This window comes from Festucalex cinctus, chromosome 2 (assembly GCF_051991245.1).
Source record: "Festucalex cinctus isolate MCC-2025b chromosome 2, RoL_Fcin_1.0, whole genome shotgun sequence".
NCBI classification, from domain to species: domain Eukaryota; kingdom Metazoa; phylum Chordata; class Actinopteri; order Syngnathiformes; family Syngnathidae; genus Festucalex; species Festucalex cinctus.
In genome coordinates this window covers 32,905,740-32,926,505 of record NC_135412.1, presented here as the reverse complement: position 1 = coordinate 32,926,505, position 20,766 = coordinate 32,905,740, and the positions used below count along the sequence as shown (strand labels likewise).

The 20,766-nt window shown below is 38.9% G+C and overlaps 1 protein-coding gene across 1 annotated transcript in view; it reads right to left on the bottom strand.

Moving 5' to 3' along the window:
* The window catches only part of pex14 (peroxisomal biogenesis factor 14), a 56,323-nt gene that overhangs the window by 6,514 nt on the left and 29,043 nt on the right, over positions 1–20,766 (bottom strand). Inside the window, exons 4-7 of the mRNA XM_077514702.1 lie at positions 14,868–14,993; positions 12,012–12,097; positions 9,113–9,215; positions 5,662–5,759 (exon numbers count right to left, since the gene is read on the bottom strand). Coding sequence (XP_077370828.1) covers positions 5,662–5,759; positions 9,113–9,215; positions 12,012–12,097; positions 14,868–14,993 — 413 coding nt within the window. The remainder of the gene's footprint in view (positions 1–5,661; positions 5,760–9,112; positions 9,216–12,011; positions 12,098–14,867; positions 14,994–20,766) is intronic.

Genomic DNA, 20,766 nt, shown 5'->3' with positions numbered 1-20,766 from the left:
TTGATCTTTGACCTCAGTTACATCATCATAAAATCAGTAAGGCTACTGCTTTGGACTACAGGCATTACCCTAGAGGTTAAGGTAGGAATATCAATAGACAAAGTGGACCACCTCAAAATGCAGTGGGAAATCCCATTAGGCATTTATTTATTTTAATATTTTAAAATTCTCCATGCAGTTTTTTGGGGCAAAATGTATTTATTTATTTATTTATTATTATTTTAATGGAAACTAACAACACCATAAAAATAAAACCAAGCATTTACAGCATAATTTTAACGTTATTCTAGTTAACATATTTTTTACTATATTTCCTGTATATTCTAACATGCGAAAACATTCACACAAAAGCCTTGTGATGACATATAAACAAAAACAAATGAACATAAAACTAATGACTGTCATTTCACTTGTCATTGTTTTGTTGGTAAACTACTGTGAGCATTTAAACGTTGCAAATAAATATGCAATTGAGGGTGAATCATTTTAAGTTCAAGATGGTGTCTGTTCCTACAATAAAGACCTGCATATGAGCAAGAAGAGATTATGTGAGGATTCTCAACTGAGAAGGGGTAAAGTCATGGGAAAACTGGACGAAAACTGTAATTAAGTCTCTCCTAACTCACAAGAGGACGCTTGTTAGGAATTGTGGACCCCCTATCAGGGAAAGAGTGATAATTTGGACTCTATCGCTTGTAATTAAATCTAAGAGAAATTAATTGAATCACATCTGAAAGGGATCACACTCATTTACTGAGCCAGGAGGAGGCCGAGGTGGAAAAGTGAAGGGGTAAAGAAACGGAGGAGATGAGAGGCATTTTCTAAGTGGTGGTGGTTATCAGCTACAATACTTTGTTGATAAGGAGTCATGTTTTAGAGGTGCTGCAATGGGAGCCAACTGAAAACATTCTTATTACAGGCATCACCTCATCAGAACCATCTTAATCCCTTCCATCCCCAAGGTAAAAATTGAATTGTTTTTCATATATACGATGTATATACTGCCTCTTGGCCAAAGTCAACTGGGATAGACTCCAGCTCACCTGCCACCCTGAATGAGGACAAAGCTAAGAAAATTAATTTGACATTACGCTTCAGCTCTGACTTGACTTGAAAATAGATAAGCTTAGTTTTACTTATGGATTGGAACTTGACAGCTGTGGGAAACTGTGGGTCCCTGGGTGATACCAGTTGAGAATCCCTGGTTTATATCGCTTTATATGAAAAAAAAAATAATAAAGAAAGAAAAAAAAAAAAAAAAAAAAAGACTTCACAATGAAACCGTTAACCTCTTGCTACATACATAACATGTATTATCTTACATCGAGGCTGCCGAGCAACACTATCTCTGACATGTCTTATTAAATTCAAAGAAACCTAATCAAATGTTGAACCTGTGCTGAATTTCAGCTTTGAGATACATTATGTTAACGTGTATACACACACATTGTGTGGAACTTCAGTGTAAAGTGCTTGGCTGCAGGCTAAGTGTTGGAGTATCAATGTCCGCTGAGACTGAAAGTGCGCTCAACCTCAAGTGCTGACATATCTCGCACACCGCAAAAGCTTGTAAGATCTGATGTTTGCACAAACTGCTGATCAAGATAATTATCAGCAATCCATTCCATGGCATCAAAACTTAAATCACCCTGATCTGAAAGTTCACTTTGTAATGCATGGTGACCTGGATTTTTAACTACTCTACTAATAAAACTATTGCTTTTGGATTCTATCATTTAAACGTAAACAGAATCTTTGACTATATGATGCTTTTTTTTTTTCATGTTGACAGCACACCTAGATGATTCAAGTTAACATCAATGTTAAAACCAGTTAAAGACTTTTTCAACAAGATGTAAAAATAAATATTATTTCCAATGTAATCACTGAGACCCAGCAGCAACAAAACAACATTTACCCTTGTACGAAGGTTATTTGTATCCTAGATGTTTAAAAATACATACAAACCTTATCTGCATGAAAGACACTTATTAAACGAATATTACACAACATATGCATGTATTTTCATGATTCACTGATACTAGTCCAACAAGCTAACGTTGAGCCAATTTGTGACTTCATCATGGAGATGACATTATGCAAATGAGATTTTTGAGGTCTAGCCGACTTCCTGGAAAGCAGGTGCAGGGCTTGGTGGCATCTGTGTGGCTTTACTAGGAGAGAATTTAATTGTGCACACATCTCTCTGAGCATATTCTGAAAAACTGTACATGCAAATGTCCAACCATCCAAACAATATCAAACCAAAAACTTTAACCTATAAAATGTATACTTAATAATTAACCGATACTTTGCACTGTGTTTTTCACTGTGTAAATCTATAAATAGAGATTTCCTCTGCTAAGTATTTGTAAAGAAGAAATTAGATTAAAGACAATGAATTTTAATGGCTAGAAAATAAGACACATCAACTGTAGCAGCACTCAAGGACAACAGCTCATCTGGCTAAATGAAGATAAACGCCTCTAGACCATTAGCAAAAAGATCTTTAACAAGCCTTGTTTAAGAGTGTCTGACGGCAAATGAATTCAGAGTTACTCTGCCGGCAGACAATACGTTTTCAAGTAACACATGTATATTTATGATGGAATTAGTTTCAAAAGAAGTCCCTAGAGGAGAATTTTTGAGTGGAAACACTGGTACAGTGCAATTGATTTCACTCTATTTATGCTATTTCCCACTGGCAGTTAGTCTTGCACAAGCTAGGAGGCCGTTTCTAATCTTCCACGCTGTACCCACTAATAAAGAGAATGATCAGTGAGTTGAGACAGCGGGGCAAACATGGTTAACAGGCAGATTTGTAATGATAATGGGGCAGAAATATAGCAGTCTGTTGAACATCAGGGATGAATCATCCAGAGGCAAATCTATACTTCAGTTATGCTGTTGGAATACAGCAAATGAACCAAGACAGAACTAAACAATCCCATGCGATGAGGTATGGAAAGGCTCCATTGACACTGCAGGTCTAAGTGCCCAATTCCGACGTAATGCCTGCATCTCTGCTTGTACTTGGCAAACAATGTATGCTGTATATGCACACACACCTCAGAAAGTACATAGACAGCTACACAAATATCAGCTTCGAATAGCAGCAACCTAGAATAGATTTTTTTTTTTAAATACAAATGTTTAAGGTTACATACTGTTATGTTGGCCTGAGTGACACACTATCACCGCTGGTTAATGCACAGTAGGTAACCACAGCACCTACTTTATTCTATACAATTAGTAGTGAATTTCACAGACTCACAGTATAGATTTATTGAGGGTGTTTTTTTCCCTCTTATTTGTGTTGTTTGGGCAGATAGATACGGGTGTGTATGGATGCCACCAATTGCCATATTTCAATGTCGTTAGGCTTACATTGAGTGAGTACAGTCAGGGGGCACGGACCGGGCCGGCCCACAAATAACGAAAATTTGCATATAATTGATGCGCACTGCACTGGGGAAATAAGTCAATACATGATTCCAAAGTACAAACAAACAAAAATCCAGAAAACGCTGATAAACATTCAATGTTTTCCACAAAATTGGGGTTAAAATGGAACAACACCCCCTTTTTTTAAGAGGGGGGGGGGGCATCTATGAAAATGCGCATCTGCGGGTGCTGAACCATGAGTACTCGAGGGTCAACTGTATATCCAATCTGCAGGCGCATTGGCAGATATTACATTTATAAGGGATTTTAATCCACATTAGGAAGAGGCCTGATTTCCATTTCATGTATTTTAGTTTGTCTTTATTCTGCCATAACCCATATTTGAATTGAAAAAAAGTTTAACATTGTCACTTGAACTATGTAATGTAAGTCCTAGCCAAAGTGTATTCCTGCAAGGGCAGGTATTTTTATTTTTTTTTTAAGTTTAGTTTAACAGTTTACAGTTTAGGGTCACTACATGCTCTCTACAAATGAGTGGTTTCCAAACGACAAGAAATGTTTACTTAAGAGCCGAGGAAACCGAAAGCTCCATGTGTTTTGGCTTAAAGGCACATTTCTGTGTTGAGCGGTATAATTGCTAAGCGTGGCGCACTTTGAGCAGTGTGGTGAAGCAAACCCTTAAAGCCGCAAACGGTGAATAAGAAGTAGCTCACAAACTTAAACATGTGTTTCTCATCTTAAGTCTTAGACCTGAAAACAATTTCCCAATTTCCTCCATGGCCAACAATTCTTCCTGCGCCGACTTGCGGGGAAAATTTAAGATCTACGCTGTAACTATAAAGCTGAGTTTACGATTTGTTTAATGGGTATTTTGATGTGAAATATACTTTTTATACACTAGTGCTCTCCAACAAGGTACTCACAGCAAATGAAGTAGACACTTTTTAATGCAATGTGTGATTTGACAAATGAAAATGAAAATGAAGAAAAACATTCCTCCATCCACCTGTGATGTGGATGGAGCTTATTATTGCTACTATTTTATCAGCAGAATTCCACTTCAGGGACAATTGTCATTAATAAAGAAGAGCGGTACAGGCAGAAAAGCTGAGTCATATTAGGTATCAAGTAAACAAAAAGTATCGTTTATTTTATGTGGAATAATAAATGTAAGTACAATGCATATATTTTTTTTTTTCATTTTATAAAACATTTCTGCTATTGTGAATGACAGCATAAGCAGCTAAAAACTTGAAACGGCACCAAAGTGAGCTACAAAGCTTTAAATCAATCTTATCCCGGGGAGGCACTTATACTTTTTCCCCTCATTTGAGCTGAAGCAGATGTGTCCACATATGTTTCCCTGCGATATCCAGATGCTAGCCATGTGCTTAACAAGCTGTGGACATAAAACATTGTCTAAGATTGTCTACTTCCAAGACACTTTTTAGAGCCCAGAGATCATAAAGTAAATTACGAGCCGTGTTATAAAAACAGCGAGTAACATTTCATGCCAGCACATCACTTTTTAGAACACAGCCACTTCATCTAAACACTTAAAATTCTGAAAAGATTACCAACACTGTCTATAAAAATCAAGGCAAAGACAAACGACAGTATGGCTTAACATTATGGCCCCATAATGAGATGAACCATACTTGTGTTGAGCAACGTTAGTTCTGATGATAAACTGTATAATAAGGCTGTCTGTCTATGGCAGTTATGAGCAAGGGCAGCACAGGAAGTTTTAGTGCATAGAAGCCTGGAGAAACCTCTTCGCTCCTCTCCTAATCAATCTGGAGAGTTCAGCCGAGCACCTTTACTGGGCTCCTTTGCAATTTCAAAGTTATTGCCTGTCCAACAATCATCACAGTAAGTCATTTCGAGATTACAGCAAAACCTTTATAGTATTGTCTGCTTTGTTACGTTGTCTCGTACTTGTTAAGATTTTCCTTTATTGAACAAAAAATATATTACGGAATTATGAGCACATATCAAAGATGAAGTAGTTGTGTGAGAATGGCATTCGCTATTCGACATAAATATGGCTTTAAAAACAGAGCATAAAACTACTAATCATATGTTGTAAGGACATGGTCCACCCTGTACATGACTTAGAATGCATTATTAATGAAGTAGCAAAATATATGATTTGAAATTATTTGTAATAATGAATTCATTAGTTTACTGTTCATTGTTGGTATTAAGTGAAACATGCTAAGATGATGATGACGACGAAGACGAGGCAACGACTACCTCTGCTGCAGTCAGCTCCTGGGAGAGCTCCTGGATTTTCTGCTGCTGTTGGACCAGGAGCTCCTGGAGAGAAGTCATGGTCTGCTGCAGCTGTCCAACTAATACAAAAGGAAGAAAATAAAAAAAATATTCAATGTAGTAAATGTGAAATAAAAACTGTATTTGATGTAGCTACATTTTTGATGTCACCAACAACAACAAAACATTCAACTGGTTTGAAAGATCAAAGTTAGCCACCAAGAATTGTAATTACAGCAATAGTCAGCCGCTATTTGGTCAGAGTCACCAGGGTGGTGGGTGGAGAGGGTCTGCATATAGGATGAAGATATTAATCTCCAGTGTCTGAACTTAAATCAAATAACAGTGTCTAACCTTCCATTATCCACCCAGACACTTGCCTTCTAATGCATCTTAAACCCTCAAACGATCAACAAAGAAAAAGAAAAAAAAACAAAGGCTCTCATTTACGAAGAGGCTGCCAGGCAAAATGTCCCCCCTAATCCGAATAAATATTGTTCTTTTTTTCCATTGACTTTGAAGATTGAATTAGTTCAAGTGTTGGTGTTGGATGCGGGTGTATGATTTCAAATAACAGCGAGCACAGTTTGTTGCCCCCTGCTTCCAGTCACGCATGTATTACCGAACAATGCATTAAGTTTCCCTGAGCTGATTATATTATAGAAAACCAATAAACATTCATATAAATCACGGGCGTGTAAAGTGTTAAATCAAGCCTAATAGGATTAACATCAACAGTTATTGTGGTGGTCCACTGCTGAGGTTGTCAGGCCAATGCTTAAAAGCCTGATCTGCAGCCGTCTGGATGGGATGCATAGAACCACGTAAATGTAGGCTTGGACAAAAGCTTGAGCCAGTTTGTGAGGTGGAAATCCAGCACAGACAAAATATTTGATCTTTCAAAGAGGCGGCACCTGTATTTAAAATGGGTGGGGTAGTGTTTAATATAGGTAGGGTGCTGCTGACATGTTTGATCTTTCCATGCTTGCAGAATCCAACAAAATACAAGTTTGAGCAGGATGGTTGGGGCTAAAAACACAAGCATTATAGCTGGTTATCCCGTTTTGGATCCTGAATGTGACCAAACTGTATGAGGGGTGTAATAAAAGTAAATGCAACAGTCCTCTTATAAAAGGTGTCACGAAAAAATGAGTGTGCTAAATTGGTTTCTAATGACGCCTTACTGCACAATGACTTCTCCATATGAGTGGGTCAGTTCACCAGCCTTTGTTGCTGACTTGTGAATTAGCATTGGCCCAGTTTTTCAACAACTACAGCCAAACTGTCCACAATCCAACCTTTGACTCCTTTGTAGCGACAAAAATGCATAACTTCTTATCCCCAGTCATCACAGATATGAAGCCAAGAATAATGAAGTCAATGACTTTGGCAAAGCATGAATCAGGAGGCAGCTGTAGCTTTGACACGCGTGTGTGTGCGTGTGTGCGTGGCTTTGACTGTGTGCGTGCGACAGAAAGATGAGACACAATGATATGTGAGGCTTGCAGCTGGTGTGTGGTGGGTTCATATTGTCCATTCAGTAAATTATTCAGTAAATACCTCAATATAATGTACACTACATATGTCCAGGCCTGTATATCTTAATGGCCAGCTGGTCACCAATATGGTGCCCAAAGACACAGAGTGCCCAAACAGCCGCACAATTCCATTACAGCCTCAGTGCACTGAAGATGTTCCAAGATCCAGTCATTAATTGTCTATGTGAAGTTGCAGGCAAATCATAATGGGAGTCAAGGCCCCTACTCTCGAGTTGGCGAGAGAGAATAATGTAGTCCACCATTCAACTAGATACATCACCTTGTTGCACTTGGAACTAGAGAAACATATGAACTTTAACAAAAGGACTTGGCAACAGCGTGACGCCTGGTCGCTGTTATTCAGTGCAGCAAGGAGGGACGCAGCGAGAGGAAGACAAAGCAAAGAACAGTTTGAGTACTGTACAGTAATTGAACCAAAATTGTTGACTACAACAGTCATTAACGACAATAGATGCTTGGCTACTGCAAGTCACAGCAAATTAGTTCCAACACTGTGGACGCGTGTTTGTATTATTTTTTTTACCCAACTGAACTCTTATTGATTGCATAACGATCAAGGGTTAAAGAACAACAGAAGCACATTAGTGCTAACAATTGACAAGTTGACAAACACTGATCTAAGTTTCAGTAACAGTTTCCTTCATCTCCAGTTGTAGGTACACTGTACAAACGAATGCCGCTGTCAGAATGCACAGTACCTGCTCAACTCAGATCTACTCATCTCCAAAACTCCAAAACCTCATGCAGTACTAAACACCTTAGTCGGAGTGAATGATACTAAAAAAAAAAAAAAAAAATTGACAATGAACTCTGAATTTCATTACTACTTTATTATTATTATTATTGTTATTTATAGACCATACATCAATCTGATCGGCCGATATCTGTGATTAGCTGTAATGTCATAACTTGCCAATCATTGATCGGCTCCACGGAATTACACATCGCAGCAAACACAATCTCGCTCACTCCGGGTATGCTCCATACTGTAATCGTGTACGTACGTCTGAGCCTGAGCTAATCTATTATTATTAGCCTTGTCACGTGTCATGTGAGCAGAACACCTTTGAGCTTGCAGGCGGAAGTTACGCCATGCATCCCCGCCCATCCAATCACAAAATAATAGTGTTCCAGTATAAATATATATTTGTTTATTTTATTATTTGTTTTTTGCTCTAAATTAGTCTCAGAATGACTTAATTTCTTAAACTCAGACAAGACAAGTAGGTACCATTAGTGGAAAAGGGGCACGGAGTCCAAGCTTTGTCAAAGGACCTCTTATTTACACCATCCTGGATTTTTAATTATATTGACGAAGAGCAAAGGAAGGATCTCGCTCGCTCCCTATGTGTCTGACAGCTAGCTTGAGATTCCTCACCTGTCCAACATGGGAGCCACACCTGTCACTGTGTACTTAATCACCCACAAGGGCCAACGCTGGGCCCAGACGCCACACAGTGCCGCGCTGCATGCACAGCCAACCATCACGCACACAAGCAACACACCAAATTAAAATGAACTTTCTCGCCACCTACGGGGCAGAGCGTGGCTGATGATGATGACAGTGAAGCACTGGATAGGGTCGTTGCAGCGATGGAAGAGGGATGGAAAGTGGGGGAAGAGAGAAGGTGGGCGGGGGAGGGGAAAGAAAAGTTGTCATTTCCCGACTCCTCATTAATATTCTGAGGTTAAGAGCTTTTCAGCGAAACGTAATTAATTGAGCTCGAGCCTGACAGTAAACAAGCAATTTCAAATTAAAGCAAAATGACAGCGGCATCATTTGTTAAAAACGCGCAGGGCCTCCCAATTTTGGCAACAGATAAATGAGGGAAAATGTTAAGGAGGGAGAAACTGATGAAGATATTAATCTTCACCTGTCTGTGTCAGCGTGCCACTCATTGCTGCGATGTTGCTCTCCATCTTCTGCAGATGCTTCTTGTCCTCTCGGCTGTCCATAATGAGGGGAAGGATGTATTTCTGCAATTAAAAGCGTGGCACAATATTAGACTTCTCTCTGGTGGGAAGTGGAAGAAAGATGAGGAGGAGATAGTGCCACCAAGACGTGGCAGTGGAGGGTCAAAGACATTGTTTTATTGGACTAGTGCATCACTGTGTAAACTGTGGCTGATTAAGTGCACATTTCCGTGTCCAAGCAAGTGATTCAAGTATCAGGTGTTGAAGCCATTAGTAGATTAGAAAATGGCTTCACAGCTGTTGTTGTTGTTGCTTTAACATTTTAGTGATCTATCAACTGGTACCACAGTCAAGTTGGAGAATTTTATTTAATGCCATCAATTATTTTAGATTTAGATTTATTCCACTTTTATTTGTTTCTAACAAGTCAAGGTAAAGCATATATGATAATGGGGATAATGTTCCGCCTTTACATCAAATTCATTAATGTTCCAGAGAGTCGCAGACGAGATGTGCGGTGGATTAATTTCGAGTTTGTAAGTAATTTGTAAGTACCATGACCTGTGATTGGCTGACATAAGATTTGGACTCTATTATCCAATCATCATGTTTGTTGACATCACCATATGATCTTCCTCCATCTACAAATCAAACCTAGCAGCTCCACAGCGAGCTGGCTAGCATGACAGTGCAGCCACTCCTAAATGTCACTAATTATCACCTCTATCGTGGCAAATAAGATATAATTCTGACGTGTCAAGTATTGTTATTGTGAAAGGAGGACGATTAGTAATTAACAGTACAAGTCAAGACATTCTAAACCTAAACCATGCTAAACCAGTGCTAAGCTATCGTTAAATGTCGTCACGAAACACCAAATTGACTGGTGCTACAGTACAATTAGCATTCAAGTCTTAGTGGAACCACATTCTTTACAATGGAAAGTAACCAACTATGAAAGCAAAATAATAAGTGTCTAGACAGAAAATAGAATGCATAGCCACTAGGGGTGTGAATTGCCTAGTACCTGACGATTCGATCCGTATCACGATTCATAGGTCACGATTCGATGCGATACCGATTAATCCCGATATGAATTTACAAGTCGATTCTTGCGTTGTTTTTTTTACTCAAATTTGGAAAATATCAAGAAAATGTATTTATTTATTGATCTTATTGAACTTCAGTTTTATAACTGTGAGCCACTGTATTTAACAAACAGGTTGTAACCTTTTTCATGTTAGAACAGCATTGAAATAAAATATTATGGCTTAATGCTCCATTAATATAATATTCTTCCATGCTTAAGGTGTGAAAGTTAGACGTTTTATTGAATATTTTTCCATCAAAAATGGACATTAAAAAAATCGATTCGGCTGCCTATTGAATCGATTCGAGAATTGCGTGCTGTCGTATCGCGATATATTGCCGAATCGATTTTTTTTAACACCCCTAATAGCCACACACAACGTCAAGAAACCGGAAGTTAATTAATACCTTATCACACGTCGGCCAAGAAGAGGGGCCTCTAAGATTAAAAGTACAGTACATTAAAGTATAAATATCAACAATGTTATTTGTTTGTTTGCTCCATAGAGTGCAGTTCCGATTTTGACTTTTGAGAGTTGCAGAATACATGTTCTCAAAATTACGGTACATACATGACTTATTACCATTTTTTTTTTTCTTTAAATAAATACAGTTTTGCTAAATGACCATAAAACCTGATACTTCTCGTAATGGGTCGATCTGTAAATAAAACTCTAAGTACATCATTGTATATTTAGCAATTAAATGCTAAGACATTGTATTGGATAAGTCCAAAAAACTCTTAAAAAATGTGGAGGACTCAGAGTCAATTTGGAGCCACTTTTCTATCCAGATCAATTGACACAGCAGTGCAAGTAATAAACACTTTTTTTGGGGGTGCGGACAAAAAAAAAAAAAAAAAAAAAAAAGTGTCAACCCGCAGTAATTAATAAATGGGTTGCTGTGACTGAGGTGTTTACAAGGTGCACAATAACATAAAGCATGGGCAGAACATATGGTGTGACTGGTGCTATGCTCTTATGACATGACAGCAACCTGTGCTGTCCCACCAGGGGATCCCAACACTCTGGTGACTGGCAAACCCTGCATTAGGGAAACTGAAAACTATTTACACTGTGTATTTTTGCAAGATCACGCCTGTTGAAAAACCAAAATAATTTAGGATTTGAAAATTGTGAAAATCTAGATTGAATAACAGGACCTATAGAAATGTCATGTCTGGCTGTGACTTGTGCACTTATGCACTCAAAGAAACAAACAGCATCATCGAGCACAAGATCGCGTGCTAAAGTTTCTGTCCACCTCCAAAATGAGCGTAATGGCTTCCACATGCCACTCAGACCGCTACTACAGTAACAACCACTGTGGGATTAATCACACCAAGGACAAGGGGCCCCATGAGCTCATGCTCAAGTCCCGTTAAGCCTGATACTAACCAGGGTGAGTATTTTTAGATGGTTAGATGTCAAAAAAGGGTTTGAGCCATGTTCGTCATTATACATTTTAAAGAGAAAAGCATAATTGTGGGACTGGAAAGGGGAGTGCGTAGATGTAAAATAAAAAGGGGTTCGAAATGAGCTCCTGCATTGACATGAAGCAGGATCACAAATGAGCAAAGTTACATGCTGCAGTTATTCTAACGCTAAAATTCATTAAACTGATGACATGGCCACCGCTTAACATATAATATCAGAGAGGTAGTACGGACAGATCTGTAATACTGTATGAAACATAATATATACAGAAAAAAAACAGAAACCATGGATCCAAAGTCAGAGAACAGACAAAAAGGACTGTGGCCTTCTGTACCTTGTAAAGTTGATGACAGCTGTAGGCAATTCCCACCATCATGATGGCAAAGGCACCATAGTCTCTCCATCTGTAGCCTTTTGGACCTGAACAACATTATAAAATAATTTCATGTCAACAGAAAGCTGCATACAGTAAATGAAACTAAAACTCTGCCCTATGTTTGATTGTTGATTTGCTTAACATCTTTGTCTGGGATTTTAACTGACAAAATGGAAGTGTGAATAAATATTTTAGGGCAAACATTTTCATTTGCTTTAAACAGACTGATTTACGAAAGGTTTGCATATGCAAAAACAAGTACAAAGCACAAAGAAGTGTGTATCAAACTGGTAGCTCTTCACATTAATCAGAATCCCACGAGTAGCTCTCAGTTTTAAAAAGTTTGGTGACAATTGCTGTAGAAGAGCCAAGGTCAAGGAGGGCTAGACACTTGAAATCTCACTAAATCATGTGGGGAAAATGGGTTATTATGGACCAATGAAATTGTTTAGTCAAAATTGTTTAGGGATTAAAAAAAAAAAAAAAAAAAAAAAAAAAGTATGCTTGGTGCAAAGACACAACACTGAAAAGAACACCATAAATTAGCATTGGTAGAAGCATCATGACTTGGTGCTGTTTTTTTTCTTCACCTCGAACTGGACTTAGCCAAGGTGGAAGGAATTATAAATAGTTCCAAATACCAATCAGTGGTATCACAAAATCTTCAGGCTTCTGCTGAGGATGAAGAGAGATGTCATCTTTAACATGACAATGAACCAAAGCACACATCCAAATCAACAAAATTCAGGTTTTGGAATGTCTCAGTCAGGGTCCAGACCGTAATCCAATTTAGCATATGTGAGGTGATCTGAAGAGGGCAGTGCACATGAGATGTTCTCACAATCTGACAGATTTAGATAATTTTTTCAAGGAAGAAAATAATGGGGAAATAGTGCCATGTCAAGATGTACCACATTGATTGACTCTGTCCTGTAATAAAAATTAAAGGTGCTGCAAGCAATAATTTGAGGGTTATGCAACCAGATTAGTGTCTTTTATTCTTTATTTGTCCCCTTAAAAATGATTTATACAAGCTAAAATTTACAATAATGGTGGAAAATGTTTTAAATGCTTCATGTTGGTCTCTTTTTTCTTTTTTAATCACAAATGTCTGGCATTCAGGCAAGGGGTGTGTAGACTTTTTACACCTACTGTAAACAAGGCAAAAACTGAAACAGGCCGACATGAATTTAGTCATTTGTCGATGTTCGGCTCAGTTGACAGATACTGTGAAAGTATGTCATTGCCTAAGCTCTCATGAGGACCAACTGTCTGTCAAACTGGAAATTCCCCATATAAGAAAAGCGGTGAACTGAAAATGTCATTAAACAACAAAACAGGTCTTGTTGAAAGATTTTAGGTGACGCTCAAATGAAAAAGAACACACCTTTGAAGCAGAACACAGATAAAAGCGTTCTAGTGCCAGTCTGACTTTGCTTAATGTGACATTTTCTATTGACTTTATATGATTTGGCATGCAAATCAAATGAAAAATTGACAGTAATATTGTATGTGGTACATAATTTCAAGGTGAATGGTATTTGTCACGCAAGGGCATGTTTTATCACTGCTGCAGCATTCAGGGATGAACCTGTAACCTTCCCTATCGAAATTTTTTGAATCATTCCCCAACATTTATATGGTAACCACATAAATTTGGGTCTTCATCAACATTATAGCTGCGATAGACTGTCACCTGTCCCACAATGCTGTGCTTCTGAAAGGCCTCGGAGTCCTTGGTATGGGGTGGTTGACCCTGGACAAGACTCAGTGCATCACATTGGGTCTTCACCTGCTCCCCCTCCCCTTTTGGGCCTTTCATTCTTTCTCCGTCTCTTCCTTTTTCTCTAGCACTCCCACTCTGCCATCTTCCTGATTTTTTATTTGGTCACTTAAGCTGGGGAACAGTGGACTCCATCCCCCAGTTTTCCAATCTCCGCTCAAATTTATTGGGTTCAGTGGAGGCCTTCCTGTCCTTCTACCACATGGAAATAGAGATCAGAGTATCCATTACTTCGACAGAGATGGATGCGGGTCCCCATGTACGGTCCCTATAACAAGGACATCAAAGGGAGGTAGCCCTCTCTTTTCGGCATGACCCTCCCATACAAGACTTCCCGCTCTCACCTCATTATGCAGCTTCCTTATAGCCGTTTTGATATAAAACCCCCCACTATGGACGGAGAGCCACGAGTCCTCCTAACTACATGGCCATCCCATCAACATCACTTTCATTACAAAACATGAGATGCCGGGGGAGTCAAGGACAGTGTGGTAATAAATGAGGGTGGAATACATCCGGAATCATTGTCATATGGGTTAAGCATTACACAGACTTCATTCTGCATTGGTAAAAGTGGACAGCACTCATAACCCCTTGAGGTAATAAAGACACAAGTTGCCTTGTGAGGTCTTGCCAGGGTGGAACTGTTTGAAACGCTATGGCAAGGATAAATGTCATGGGGCTGTGCTGTACCATGCCACATTCAAGGGCTCTGAAATCTACATCAAGGATACTGCTCTGATACATGGAATAATGTACCAAAAAAATCCAGAGAATTGTCTACGGAACTGCGTAGATCACAGTCCAAGACAAACAACTGTAATTTGGATCAGCAGTCAATCATATAGGCCTACCGTCATCCTGCATATGGGCAAAATCATGAAACATTTCACCCCAAAATAAAAATCCTCTTCAAATGAGAATAAAAGGACAGAGAAAAAATGAACTGATAAATTAAGGACAAAATGTATACTTTCCTTTTTCTGTCTAATCATACCATTATGAGATACAAAACCGAGTTGTGCACTCACTGTGAGGAACCGCAGCGAAATGAGGCGAGTCAAGAGGTTGTGGATGGCCTACAGTTCTCAAAGGCAGGACTTCTTCTGTGCTGCCCGCACGCCGAATGGCCAACTCAACCTCCACATCCGTCAAGCCTGCAATTAATTATGACATTTAAGAAACTCCTGAGGTTTTGGTGACTTATTGTACATATTCACAACAAAATGGCTCCTTTGCTATCATAATGCATACATTAATACTTTTAATTCTCCTTTACATGAACTCATTCAATTTCCCCAACTGTAAGTCTTGAGAATATATTTTCATTTCATAATTCAAAAATTCCTGAGAGAGTTTGGAGGATATCTTAAGCTTAAGGGATGCCCATCAAGGGAGACAATGTGCAAAGCTTCCCTCCAATGAAATCTGAAACTCTGCAAGCATATTAACTGTCACCAAAGGCAAAGAAAATAAGTCTGTCCACTTCTCCTTGTTATATTTCCCATGCGGAAATTTCATACACCCCAGACAGCTAAAATGCATTATTTTAATTTCTTCATTGTAATGTAAATGTATTACATAAATTTGCAAATGCCAATATAATTTAATCTTCAGATCTTTTTAATGATTTTAGTTTTGATTAAATTGCAAAGGGCTCCCTGATGGAGAATCAGAAGGGAGGAGAAAAAAAAAAAAAATCTAATATGAACAACCTCTTTTGTGGGAAGAAAGGGCTGCAGTCCAGGCTGCGTGTAACCATTGATGTGTGTCTAAATTCAATGAACATTTGAGTCAAAACACAGGATAACATACCTTCATGAATTTATAATTACTGTAACTACAGCACATGAAATAACTGTCCTGGTTATCCCAAAATCTTGAAAAGGCACAAAAACAAACAGAAAAAAAAAGCTTGTGAGGTTACTCAGAAGTCGAGGTGCCATTGTACACCCTTTTAACACAAAATCAGGTAGGGTTATAATCTTTTACTTCAGAGGCATCAATCAATTGTGAAAAAAAAAAGGACATACAAAAATGGCTTTACGTGCGCAATAATAAGAGAATCTTGGCTTCTCATATCTATTTCATGTTACGCCTCTCAAAGGAAGAAAATACTTTGTGCCCCGACTATAACATTTCTGTAAGTACGCCTCTGCAGAGGAACTAATAATACTCCTTGCACACTTGCTGACAATGAGAGCGCCACTGCCACCTACTGTAGTGGATGTGTGCAATTACACTTTTTTCTAGTACAAAAAAAAAAAAAAGTCTTCTGGCATCACACGGGACCTGATGTGAAACCAACATAGATATCTGCATGCCAATGTTGTGGGAACTTATTTCATGGAACTACGCAAAACTGGCTGAAAAGACTAATTTTGTCACTTACCATTATCTATCAATTGAACAAGCTTTTTTTTTTAAGAATGTTAGAGGGGTGCAGCAACTCAGTCAGGTTGTTCAAGAGGGGTTGTGGCTTATAAAGTTTTGGAATGGCTGACCTAAGACGCAAAGGAATCGCCATCCAATGTAGCATATATGAGTAGACCAAGGGGTTATGTTAGCCACCCCTATTTCAACTCCACAAGCACTTCAAATGGCTATGAAAATGGTTGAATAATTGACAGGAAATGTTGGCCAACCTGTCATCTACAGAAGGTCCTGAGTGCCAGGAAGTGGTGTGCACCATGTGCTGAGTTTGTGCAGTCAGATTGTATTGTCAAATAAGCAATAATGTGTTCCTGGACTCCAGATTCATCTGACCGCAACAAACTATGTGCTGGCAGAGTATTGAGTGAGTTAAGAGAGGATCTTGGTTTCACTAGCAGGCTCTTAGAGTTTTTCTTTTACCTTGAAATGTAGACGTATAAAAGATAGTTGAGTTTAATAAACGCACATTTTAATAGCTGTTCAGTGAAAGTACAAGAAAATTAAATTCAGATCAAAACAAAAAAGTTCTTAAGCTGTTCTCTGGTCAAAGTGTAGCTACAAAGTTGTGATGTTGGTGCTGATCGATTTGAACAGAGCAACAACAAACGAAAGCCTTAGATCCAACAAAAAAAAAAAGAGAATGCTTTACATATGAAAGGATAAAGAGGAAAAAGGGTTTGTGAAATTTATTAGCAGTTCCAAAACCTGTAGAATGACCCCTGGACCCCCATTTCAAATCGACCCATGGGGTGATGAATTTTTAAGACATAAATTACACCTAATGACGACACCATAAAAAAGAACAATAATGGAAAGCTATTCTGTATTTCATTATACTGTATTATTTGGTGCACCTGATACACACAGTGCCTGTTTATGAGTCACAGTATTAGCAGATGCTCAGCCAAAGCATTTGCTTTGACCTTGCCATTCTCATTGGGGCATGAAATTACGGTGCTGGCACCTCGATATTACAGCTATAAATACTGTAAACTGCATATCTGGACGAGGTTTTCTATTGTCTTTCAACATAAACCTGATCGGTATTTATTTAAAGGAAAACCCATTGCTCGTCAGGTTATTTACAGCTCTATTTCCAGAGCCTCATATTCTCCCGGCATTTTTAAGGGCAAAGAGGCAGTCGGGCTCTTTTATTAAATCAATTTCTCCAATTCTGGCACTCCTGGACTTTAAGGGTCAAGGCCTTGGCAGGACAGTCTATTACAAAAATTGTGCAGTGAAATATTTTGGGTAAAAGGTGAACACATTATCGAAGGGTCCTTGAGAGGAATTAAAACAAAGATCAACGGTAGAGGTTATGTCAAGCAAAAGAAGGTCAATGAGTTATTAAGAAGTGAAGTGTGGCATCAAGGCATTGAATAAGTTGTGGTAATAGTACTTCATGTCATTTTACTTGGATACAACTGCTCAAAAATGGCATACACTCTCATAGAGTATTCATTTATGTATTAAAAAAAAAAGGCGACTGCTCTCATTTTCCTGCTTTTATCGCCCTACTGATGACAAAGTAGGCAAGGCCTCGACTAGGTGGCGCCGTGGAGTAATTTATAACCACATCAATCCCTTTACCTTCTTTGCGGGCCTTGGTCATTGTCATTTTTGTCCGAGAGGTGAGTCACATAACCCCACTTACATATAGCAACCCATTAATATATGGGATGATGAACCTTATCCTTACCCTTACCTTCATACCAGGCACAGTAATAGACCAACAGCCTACCTATGTTCTCTGTGACCCTCGCTCGATGGCCCTCTCCTCAGGGTGAAATCTATTATTATAAACTCAGGGCAAAGACCACACCATAGAAAAAAAATCATCAATTAAGTGTAATTGACATGAAAATTAACTATTTCTATTTTATATACAAAGAAACAGCTTGCCAAACAAACTTGGTCTAACTGAGCTTTTCAGCTTTGGAGCCTCGGTCAAAGTGACATGTGACATGATTGGAAATGTTGTTGACTTAGTCCTGAGAATTACATTTTTTGGGGTAATTATGTGTGTGTAACTGCTAATTGTCTAGACTAAATTGTGGCTCCATCCAAAATAGGTTTCAGGTTACTATGACTGGTATACTGCATGTGTTAATTGTTGAGGACGAATACAGCACAAGCCACTAAATGAGACGGCATCTCATTATAGTTCACTCCAAGTGTACAACATATTCAATGTTGGCAAGGAACAAGACGCAAGGCAAAATTGCTCAGTTGGAGTAGTGTCTAGTAGTGCAATTTATTTTCCAACTCCTTTTGCAAAGGGAAAAAAAAAAGAACCTATCTGTTTTATATTGTGATTCGTGTTACATCAAGGTGACAAACTTTCAATATTTCCGCCAGTTCATTCAACAAGGACTCGGAGAGGGCAGCTACAAATATCGGACTGCATAATTGCCAATTCATACCCGGGAATTGACAGCTGAGGGAAAACAGAAATGATATTTTTCAATGAATACTGAAATAAACCAAACTATTAAGATGTCTGAAAATGGGAAGATTTGAACACAGAGGCATCCTTCAGCGACGATTAGGGCACAAATGTGCAGTGAAATAATATGCACGAGCGAGATTATTGTGTAAAGATTCTACAACAAGCAATCAAAGCGGGTCCTATTTTCCCCTTCATCAGCTGTCCAGCGTAAATATTGCCAGCAAGAGGAATCCAATTTAAATTCCACTCTACCGGGATATAGTATTGTTTCATTTTATGTGTGCTTTGACATTTCTGGCTGTTAATATAAAGTAAAATCCAGAGGTATTTACATAAATATGACATTAAACTGTATTAGAAATTAAGACTGACACATTTGCAGTGGGAGAAGCAGGATGATTGAATTTCTAGATCAAATGGTGAGAGGACTGACGCTGCATTTACACTGCAGGTTGCAATGCCCAAACTCTGAATTAGTGCTTTATTTGGTCTGTTTACCTGCTCTACACATTCATTTCAGGTGGCATATATCTGACTTAATTGTGTTTACATTCAATAACACATGAAACAACCCTCATGCAAAGATGTCCAAAATACTACAAGTGCTGGCATCAGGTGGACGGGAACAAAAATAACTCCTGTATAGGGCTGGGGAAAAAAAGTCGACCAAGTGGACTAGGTCGACTTTAAAAATAGGTCGACTGGAAAAATGTAAGTTGACGCCCCGCCCGGAACCATGTTTGTGCTGTAGCCATCCATGTTTCACACGGACTTTTTATGCCGCCGCACAGTGTATGTTGAAAACCTCCGTGAGAGGGATACGGACACGCCGGACAGAGTAAAAAATGACTCCTGCTTGGTTGGTCTGATTGGTTATTTGAATTTGGAGGTTGTTGCACAGCGGCCATTAACCTAACTGTGGGCATGCAGTTCTTTTACTGCAAGTGTACATGTACACTCGTACAGTATTTACAATATTTATTAGTAATGATTATGTCTTCATTGGTTGCAATATTTTAAAATGGAGGAAAAGCGAATGGATAGGAGGACAGAGGTACAGGCTCTTCTAAACATTTGGGAGACGAAGAAATAGAGCGCGACTTTGAATCGGCGTCACCCAAGCCACCATGCACGTTATTACTGCCAAGCTTGGTGAGGTGAACAACTAAAATGTTCACACGGCCCTCAAAAAGTCGGTATAAGCTGCAAAGATACACCAAGACTATAAAACGCTCATGGATCAGTACAGTGGCATGACTGCCAAGTGAATTGGACGGCCAATTCGATGCCACGGTTCATCATGGATACCGGAGCAATACTGGAGTCAGCGGGTCACAGATGGACAAAGGTAAACACGATAATAATGTTACAGAAATGCTTGTAATATTGTCATTTAGTTCGCTCCCTCATGTAGTGGTTGGCAGCAGCTAAATTGTGTGACTGTCACTTTCTATGAATCAGTAGTTATTTTGCTGCGACTCGCAAATCTCTTGCTAGCGTTATTTTGCCGTGAACACTCGGAACGACAAATTCTTGGCCTGCTGTGAATACCAGGATTGCTTATAGACATTTACAAGCGTATATGAAAAACACAAATGTGCACGACCAGCTCGCTGCAGCGTCGTGATGGCCGTTTTGTCGAGTCAAACACATTTCACTGGGAGTTAGCTTAGCGCGTAGTACCACAAAATCAGGGCAACGCGAAAGGCAAACTTTTTCCACTCACCGTGACCCTTGATGGTGAATTGTCGGTCACGAACATGGCTTGAATCGCAAAGTCAGGTCATCTTGGCCGCGAAAGAAGAGCTTCTTCCCATCGGTGTAAAAATAAATAAATAATAATAATAAAAAATAAATAAATAAAAAATAAAAATCCCCTCGCCATGAAAAAAAAATAAAAAAATCCCCTCGTGACAAAATAACACTCGGTGATCAGTTGCGGGTCACGGCAAAAAACAAACAAACAAACAAACAACCACCATCGCCTGTGTTTTAATGACCATACTACACTGAAATTGAAGAGAAGGGAGGGATTGACAAGTTGGGGA